At 44.8% G+C, this 10,000-nt stretch overlaps 1 protein-coding gene across 3 annotated transcripts in view; it reads left to right on the top strand.

Moving 5' to 3' along the window:
* mok (MOK protein kinase) overlaps nt 1-10,000 on the top strand; it is an 18,514-nt gene that overhangs the window by 1,784 nt on the left and 6,730 nt on the right. For 2 of the 3 annotated variants that reach the window (XM_081347328.1, XM_081347329.1), the window contains exons 6-8: nt 208-256; nt 7,716-7,894; nt 8,025-8,126. In XM_081347328.1, the coding sequence (XP_081203454.1) occupies nt 208-256; nt 7,716-7,894; nt 8,025-8,126 (330 nt within the window). The remainder of the gene's footprint in view (nt 1-207; nt 257-7,715; nt 7,895-8,024; nt 8,127-10,000) is intronic. The other variant, XM_081347330.1, reaches the window with a different exon arrangement.

The raw sequence follows: 10,000 nt of genomic DNA on the forward strand, positions 1-10,000 counted from the left end.
GTGTGTGTGTGTGTGTGTCTGTGTGTGTGACGTTACTGACGCTCACCCGCTGCAGTGTGTGTGTGTGTGTGTGACGTTACTGACGCTCACCCGCTGCAGCGTGTGTGTGTGTGTGTGTGTGTGTGACGTTACTGACGCTCACCCGCTGCAGTGTGTGTGTGTGTGTGTGACGTTACTGACGCTGTTCTGTTCCTCTCCTAAACCCAGCCGAGGGATATTCCACAGAGACGTGAAGCCGGAGAACATCCTGATCAAAGTAAGTCAAGGGTTAAACTCATTCATAAACAGTTGTGTGCTTGTACACATACATGAGAACTTCACAACACGTGTGAGTGTGAGAGAGTGTGTGTGTGTGTGTGTGTAGCCGCATTTCCATTACCCTTCAAATTGCGAATTGAAAATACGCCCAATGGAAACACGTCAATTTCGCAAAAACTCCCATATATCGAAAAACAGTGTTTACTCTCGCATGAGGAGTTTATCAGGCAGTTCGGAAAAGGAATATTTCGCAAAACTCCAATGGAAACATTTTTGGGCATTTACAGTCACCTGACATAGATGACGCGGTATGTTTGGACAGAGTTCTTTATTAAACTCATATAAGACAAAAGAATTACGGGAATACTGGATTCTAAACCACAAAGAAATGCCAAAATCAAGAGGTTGAAGCAGAAATGAGGGAGAAACACCCAGAAACTCCTCATGAGCCGATCGCAGTAGAAGAGTCTGTCCCTGCCAGTAATGCTGGACTAACCCTGACCCATAATGGCTGTGCGGTGCTGAGATAAACCTAAACCTTCCAACATCCGTTGCTATAATTGTTGGAATGACTTATCACGAGAGGAAAACAAAAATACGTTTGAGAGTCGCATAACATCGGTTAATGGAAACGCCGTCATTTCGCAATAGTTTTTTATCAACTTTTAGAGAATATTGCAAAAGTTTTTTTATGCAAATCTGTAATGAAAACCCGGTTTCAGAGGTTCTGAAAACCATTCCTGATGTTCTGACAGAACGAGGTTCTGAAAACCGTCCCTGATGTTCTGACAGAACGAGGTTCTGAAAACAAACCGTCCCTGATGTTCTGACAGAACGAGGTTCTGAAAACCATCCCTGATGTTCTGACAGAACGAGGTTCTGAAAACTCCCTGATGTTCTGACAGAACGAGGTTCTGAAAACGTCCTGATGTTCTGACAGAACGAGGTTCTGAAAACTGTCCCTGATGTTCTGTCAGAACGAGGTTCTGAAAACCGTCCCTGATGTTCTGACAGAACGAGGTTCTGAAAACTTCCTGATGTTCTGACAGAACGAGGTTCTGAAAACTCCCTGATGTTCTGACAGAACGAGGTTCTGAAAACTGTCCCTGATGTTCTGACAGAACGAGGTTCTGAAAACTGTCCCTGATGTTCTGACAGAACGAGGTTCTGAAAACCGTCCCTGATGTTCTGACAGAACGAGGTTCTGAAAACTTCCTGATGTTCTGACAGAACGAGGTTCTGAAAACTGTCCCTGATGTTCTGACAGAACGAGGTTCTGAAAACAAACCGTCCCTGATGTTCTGACAGAACGAGGTTCTGAAAACCATCCCTGATGTTCTGACAGAACGAGGTTCTGAAAACTCCCTGATGTTCTGACAGAACGAGGTTCTGAAAACGTCCTGATGTTCTGACAGAACGAGGTTCTGAAAACTGTCCCTGATGTTCTGTCAGAACGAGGTTCTGAAAACCGTCCCTGATGTTCTGACAGAACGAGGTTCTGAAAACTTCCTGATGTTCTGACAGAACGAGGTTCTGAAAACTCCCTGATGTTCTGACAGAACGAGGTTCTGAAAACTTCCTGATGTTCTGACAGAACGAGGTTCTGAAAACTGTCCCTGATGTTCTGACAGAACGAGGTTCTGAAAACCGTCCCTGATGTTCTGACAGAACGAGGTTCTGAAAACTTCCTGATGTTCTGACAGAACGAGGTTCTGAAAACTGTCCCTGATGTTCTGACAGAACGAGGTTCTGAAAACCGTCCCTGATGTTCTGACAGAACGAGGTTCTGAAAACAAACCGTCCCTGATGTTCTGACAGAACGAGGTTCTGAAAACCGTCCCTGATGTTCTGACAGAACGAGGTTCTGAAAACTCCCTGATGTTCTGACAGAACGAGGTTCTGAAAACTTCCTGATGTTCTGACAGAACGAGGTTCTGAAAACTTCCTGATGTTCTGACAGAACGAGGTTCTGAAAACTGTCCCTGATGTTCTGACAGAACGAGGTTCTGAAAACTCCCTGATGTTCTGACAGAACGAGGTTCTGAAAACCGTCCCTGATGTTCTGAAAGAACGAGGTTCTGAAAACAAACCGTCCCTGATGTTCTGACAGAACGAGGTTCTGAAAACAAACCGTCCCTGATGTTCTGACAGAACGAGGTTCTGAAAACCGTCCTGATGTTCTGACAGAACGAGGTTCTGAAAACTCCCTGATGTTCTGACAGAACGAGGTTCTGAAAACTGTCCCTGATGTTCTGACAGAACGAGGTTCTGAAAACCATTCCTGATGTTCTGACAGAACGAGGTTCTGAAAACTCCCTGATGTTCTGACAGAACGAGGTTCTGAAAACAAACCGTCCCTGATGTTCTGACAGAACGAGGTTCTGAAAACTGTCCCTGATGTTCTGACAGAACGAGGTTCTGAAAACCATTCCTGATGTTCTGACAGAACGAGGTTCTGAAAAATCCCTGATGTTCTGACAGAACGAGGTTCTGAAAACAAACCGTCCCTGTTGTTCTGACAGAACGAGGTTCTGAAAACTGTCCCTGATGTTCTGACAGAACGAGGTTCTGAAAACCATTCCTGATGTTCTGACAGAACGAGGTTCTGAAAACTCCCTGATGTTCTGACAGAACGAGGTTCTGAAAACAAACCGTCCCTGATGTTCTGACAGAACGAGGTTCTGAAAATTGTCCCTGATGTTCTGACAGAACGAGGTTCTGAAAACCATTCCTGATGTTCTGACAGAATGAGGTTCTGAAAACCATTCCTGATGTTCTGACAGAACGAGGTTCTGAAAACTCCCTGATGTTCTGACAGAACGAGGTTCTGAAAACCATTTCTGATGTTCTGACAGAACGAGGTTCTGAAAACAAACCGTCCCTGATGTTCTGTCAGAACGAGGTTCTGAAAACTCCCTGATGTTCTGACAGAACGAGGTTCTGAAAACCGTCCCTGATGTTCTGACAGAACGAGGTTCTGAAAACTGTCCCTGATGTTCTGACAGAACGAGGTTCTGAAAACCGTCCCTGATGTTCTGACAGAACGAGGTTCTGAAAACCGTCCCTGATGTTCTGACAGAACGAGGTTCTGAAAACCGTCCCTGATGTTCTGACAGAACGAGGTTCTGAAAACTCCCTGATGTTCTGACAGAACGAGGTTCTGAAAACCGTCCCTGATGTTCTGACAGAACGAGGTTCTGAAAACCATTCCTGATGTTCTGACAGAACGAGGTTCTGAAAACTCCCTGATGTTCTGACAGAACGAGGTTCTGAAAACAAACCGTCCCTGATGTTCTGACAGAACGAGGTTCTGAAAATTGTCCCTGATGTTCTGACAGAACGAGGTTCTGAAAACCATTCCTGATGTTCTGACAGAATGAGGTTCTGAAAACCATTCCTGATGTTCTGACAGAACGAGGTTCTGAAAACTCCCTGATGTTCTGACAGAACGAGGTTCTGAAAACCATTTCTGATGTTCTGACAGAACGAGGTTCTGAAAACAAACCGTCCCTGATGTTCTGTCAGAACGAGGTTCTGAAAACTCCCTGATGTTCTGACAGAACGAGGTTCTGAAAACCGTCCCTGATGTTCTGACAGAACGAGGTTCTGAAAACTGTCCCTGATGTTCTGACAGAACGAGGTTCTGAAAACCGTCCCTGATGTTCTGACAGAACGAGGTTCTGAAAACCGTCCCTGATGTTCTGACAGAACGAGGTTCTGAAAACCGTCCCTGATGTTCTGACAGAACGAGGTTCTGAAAACTCCCTGATGTTCTGACAGAACGAGGTTCTGAAAACCGTCCCTGATGTTCTGACAGAACGAGGTTCTGAAAACCGTCCCTGATGTTCTGACAGAACGAGGTTCTGAAAACTGTCCCTGATGTTCTGACAGAATGAGGTTCTGAAAACTGTCCCTGATGTTCTGACAGAATGAGGTTCTGAAAACCATTCCTGATGTTCTGACAGAACGAGGTTCTGAAAACCGTCCCTGATGTTCTGACAGAACGAGGTTCTGAAAACCATTCCTGATGTTCTGACAGAACGAGGTTCTGAAAACTCCCTGATGTTCTGACAGAACGAGGTTCTGAAAACAAACAGTCCCTGATGTTCTGACAGAACGAGGTTCTGAAAACTGTCCCTGATGTTCTGACAGAACGAGGTTCTGAAAACCATTCCTGATGTTCTGACAGAATGAGGTTCTGAAAACCATTCCTGATGTTCTGACAGAACGAGGTTCTGAAAACAAACCGTTCCTGATGTTCTGACAAAACGAGGTTCTGAAAACTGTCCCTGATGTTCTGACAGAACGAGGTTCTGAAAACCATTCCTGATGTTCTGACAGAACTAGGTTCTGAAAACTGTCCCTGATGTTCTGACAGAACTAGGTTCTGAAAACTGTCCCTGATGTTCTGACAGAATGAGGTTCTGAAAACCATTCCTGATGTTCTGACAGAACGAGGTTCTGAAAACCGTCCCTGATGTTCTGACAGAACGAGGTTCTGAAAACCATTCCTGATGTTCTGACAGAACGAGGTTCTGAAAACCATTCCTGATGTTCTGACAGAACGAGGTTCTGAAAACCTTCCCTGATGTTCTGACAGAACGAGGTTCTGAAAACCGTCCCTGATGTTCTGACAGAACGAGGTTCTGAAAACCGTCCCTGATGTTCTGACAGAACGAGGTTCTGAAAACTGTCCCTGATGTTCTGACAGAACGAGGTTCTGAAAACTCCCTGATGTTCTGACAGAACGAGGTTCTGAAAACTCCCTGATGTTCTGACAGAACGAGGTTCTGAAAACTGTCCCTGATGTTCTGACAGAACGAGGTTCTGAAAACCATTCCTGATGTTCTGACAGAACGAGGTTCTGAAAACCGTCCCTGATGTTCTGACAGAACGAGGTTCTGAAAACCATTCCTGATGTTCTGACAGAACGAGGTTCTGAAAACTCCCTGATGTTCTGACAGAACGAGGTTCTGAAAACAAACCGTCCCTGATGTTCTGACAGAACGAGGTTCTGAAAACTGTCCCTGATGTTCTGACAGAACGAGGTTCTGAAAACCATTCCTGATGTTCTGACAGAACGAGGTTCTGAAAACTCCCTGATGTTCTGACAGAACGAGGTTCTGAAAACAAACCGTCCCTGATGTTCTGACAGAATGAGGTTCTGAAAACCATTCCTGATGTTCTGACAGAACGAGGTTCTAAAAACTGTCCCTGATGTTCTGACAGAACGAGGTTCTGAAAACCATTCCTGATGTTCTGACAGAACGAGGTTCTGAAAACTGTCCCTGATGTTCTGACAGAACGAGGTTCTGAAAACCATTCCTGATGTTCTGACAGAACGAGGTTCTGAAAACTGTCCCTGATGTTCTGACAGAACGAGGTTCTGAAAACTGTCCCTGATGTTCTGACAGAACGAGGTTCTGAAAACTGTCCCTGATGTTCTGACAGAATGAGGTTCTGAAAACCATTCCTGATGTTCTGACAGAACGAGGTTCTGAAAACTGTCCCTGATGTTCTGACAGAACGAGGTTCTGAAAACCATTCCTGATGTTCTGACAGAACGAGGTTCTGAAAACTCCCTGATGTTCTGACAGAACGAGGTTCTGAAAACAAACAGTCCCTGATGTTCTGACAGAACGAGGTTCTGAAAACTGTCCCTGATGTTCTGACAGAACGAGGTTCTGAAAACCATTCCTGATGTTCTGACAGAATGAGGTTCTGAAAACCATTCCTGATGTTCTGACAGAACGAGGTTCTGAAAACAAACCGTTCCTGATGTTCTGACAAAACGAGGTTCTGAAAACCGTTCCTGATGTTCTGACAGAACGAGGTTCTGAAAACCATTCCTGATGTTCTGACAGAACGAGGTTCTGAAAACTGTCCCTGATGTTCTGACAGAACGAGGTTCTGAAAACCATTCCTGATGTTCTGACAGAACGAGGTTCTGAAAACCGTCCCTGATGTTCTGACAGAACGAGGTTCTGAAAACCATTCCTGATGTTCTGACAGAACGAGGTTCTGAAAACCATTCCTGATGTTCTGACAGAACGAGGTTCTGAAAACCGTCCCTGATGTTCTGACAGAACGAGGTTCTGAAAACCGTCCCTGATGTTCTGACAGAACGAGGTTCTGAAAACTGTCCCTGATGTTCTGACAGAACGAGGTTCTGAAAACTGTCCCTGATGTTCTGACAGAACGAGGTTCTGAAAACTCCCTGATGTTCTGACAGAACGAGGTTCTGAAAACTGTCCCTGATGTTCTGACAGAACGAGGTTCTGAAAACCGTCCCTGATGTTCTGACAGAACGAGGTTCTGAAAACCATTCCTGATGTTCTGACAGAACGAGGTTCTGAAAACTCCCTGATGTTCTGACAGAACGAGGTTCTGAAAACAAACCGTCCCTGATGTTCTGACAGAACGAGGTTCTGAAAACTGTCCCTGATGTTCTGACAGAACGAGGTTCTGAAAACCATTCCTGATGTTCTGACAGAACGAGGTTCTGAAAACCGTCCCTGATGTTCTGACAGAACGAGGTTCTGAAAACCATTCCTGATGTTCTGACAGAACGAGGTTCTGAAAACCATTCCTGATGTTCTGACAGAACGAGGTTCTGAAAACCGTCCCTGATGTTCTGACAGAACGAGGTTCTGAAAACCGTCCCTGATGTTCTGACAGAACGAGGTTCTGAAAACCGTCCCTGATGTTCTGACAGAACGAGGTTCTGAAAACTGTCCCTGATGTTCTGACAGAACGAGGTTCTGAAAACTGTCCCTGATGTTCTGACAGAACGAGGTTCTGAAAACTCCCTGATGTTCTGACAGAACGAGGTTCTGAAAACCATTCCTGATGTTCTGACAGAACGAGGTTCTGAAAACCGTCCCTGATGTTCTGACAGAACGAGGTTCTGAAAACCATTCCTGATGTTCTGACAGAACGAGGTTCTGAAAACTCCCTGATGTTCTGACAGAACGAGGTTCTGAAAACAAACCGTCCCTGATGTTCTGACAGAACGAGGTTCTGAAAACTGTCCCTGATGTTCTGACAGAACGAGGTTCTGAAAACCATTCCTGATGTTCTGACAGAACGAGGTTCTGAAAACTCCCTGATGTTCTGACAGAACGAGGTTCTGAAAACAAACCGTCCCTGATGTTCTGACAGAATGAGGTTCTGAAAACCATTCCTGATGTTCTGACAGAACGAGGTTCTAAAAACTGTCCCTGATGTTCTGACAGAACGAGGTTCTGAAAACCATTCCTGATGTTCTGACAGAACGAGGTTCTGAAAACTGTCCCTGATGTTCTGACAGAACGAGGTTCTGAAAACCATTCCTGATGTTCTGACAGAACGAGGTTCTGAAAACTGTCCCTGATGTTCTGACAGAACGAGGTTCTGAAAACTGTCCCTGATGTTCTGACAGAACGAGGTTCTGAAAACTGTCCCTGATGTTCTGACAGAACGAGGTTCTGAAGCTGGCAGACTTCGGGTCCTGCAGGAGCATCTCCTCCAGGCCTCCTCACACCGAGTACATCTCGACCCGCTGGTACCGAGCACCCGAGTGTCTGCTGACCGACGGACACTACTCTCAGAAGATGGATGTGTGGAGCGCCGGCTGCGTGTTCTTCGAGATCCTCAGGTACTGCTAGTGTGTGTGTGTGTGTGTGTGTGTGTGTGTGTGTGTGTGTGTGTGTGTGTGTGTGTGTGAGTGTGAGTGTTCCTGTCTGGAATGGTCATCATACTCTAACGGGCCGTTTCATGTCTTCTAGCCTGAGCCCGTTATTCCCTGGACGTAACGAGCTCGACCAGGTCAACAAGATCCACGAGGTGTTGGGCTCGCCGGACGACACACTGCTGCAGAAGTTCAAACAGTGAGAACAGCATCAACACACACACACACACACACACACACACGCCTCAGACCTGCTACAGAAACATCAAACCTCCACCAGAAAGCCTTTACTCACCATTACACCACATCTGATACTGTATCATCATCATGCTAACCCTTGATCCACACGCTGGAATCTGAACCGCACACTGTAGTTCGTACACTGATACTGATACACTAGTGCTGATAATCAGATTAAATAATGAACCTCAATCGGTCTCTGGAATCCAGATGTTGTTACTGACACATGAACTCATATCTGTGTGAGACCAGCATCTGAAGTGTGTGAGAGTATTCTTCAGTCTAGCGGCGTTCAGAATGATCACACACTTGTGTTGCTTCTTAGTCAGGATGAACAAGACAATTTAATCTTTTAATTTAAACTTGTAGTCCATTATAACATCTACAAAGATAGCCTGCATGCTTTCAATATGGAACTAGGCAAAGCTAGACAGACTTTCTTGTCAAATATTATAAACAGCAATTTAAACACCACACGCACTCTTTTTGCTACTGTAGAAAGACTGACAAACCCTCCAAGCCAGATTCCCAGAGAAATGCTCTCAGAGAACAAGTGCAGTGAGTTTGCTTCGTTCTTCTCTGAGAAAATCAATAATATCAGAAAGGTGATCAGCACATCCTTGAGTTGCACTGAGGTCAGACAGATCAAACCACCTGAGAAAGTAGTTACTATGTCTGATTTCAAAGAAATTGATGGCAAAATTTTGGAAGAAACCGTACAGCACCTTAAAACATCAACATGCGCTCTTGACACACTCCCCACATCATTTATCAAAAGTGTGTTAAACAGTTTAGAAGCAGATCTTCTAGAAGTGGTAAATGCCTCACTTCTCTCTGGGAGTTTTCCAAACTCCCTGAAAACTGCAGTTGTCAAGCCCCTCCTGAAGAAGAGCAATCTGGATAAGACCATATTAAGCAACTATAGGCCGATCTCAAATCTTCCTTTCATAGGCAAGATCATTGAAAAAGTTGTCTTCAATCAGCTGAACAAATTCTTGAGCTTGAATGGATCCTTTGACAATTTTCGATCTGGTTTCCGATCGCATCACAGCACAGAGACAGCGCTCATAAAGATAATAAACGATATTCGCTTAAATACTGATTCAGGCAAACTATCAGTGCTGGTGTTACTCGACCTCAGTGCTGCATTTGACACTGTCGATCATAACATACTTCTTGACAGGCTGGAAAACTGGGTGGGGCTTTCTGGGATAGTCCTAAAATGGTTCAGGTCATACTTAGATGGGAGAGGTTATTATGTGAGTATAGGTGACCATAAGTCTGAGTGGACATCCATGACATGCGGAGTCCCTCAAGGCTCAATTCTTGCGCCACTTCTGTTCAACCTGTATATGCTCCCAATGAGCCAAATAATGAGAAAGAACCAAATTGCTTACCACAGCTATGCAGACGACACACAGCTCTACTTAGCCCTATCGCCTAACGGGTTAGACGCCTAACCCTGCATTGATGAAGTCAATAGTTGGATGTGCCAAAACTTTCTTCAGTTAAACAAAGACAAAACTGAAGTCATTGTATTTTGAAACAAAGACAAAGTTCCTAACCCTTCACTCTAGGGGTCAAACAACTAAACATCAAGTCAGGAATCTTGGTGTGACACTAGAGTCAGATCTTAGTTTCAGTAGTCATGTCAAAGCAATAACTAAACCAGCATACTATCATCTGAAAAATATTGCAAGAATTAGATGCTTTGTTTCCAGACAAGACTTAGAGAAACGTGTGCATGCTTTCATCACCAGCAGGGTGGATTACTGTAATGGACTCCTCACTGGCCTTCCCAAAAAGACCATAAGACAGTTGCAGCTCATACAG

Source organism: Scardinius erythrophthalmus (genome assembly GCF_964197995.2).
Source record: "Scardinius erythrophthalmus genome assembly, chromosome: 19".
In the NCBI taxonomy this organism is placed as follows: domain Eukaryota; kingdom Metazoa; phylum Chordata; class Actinopteri; order Cypriniformes; family Leuciscidae; genus Scardinius; species Scardinius erythrophthalmus.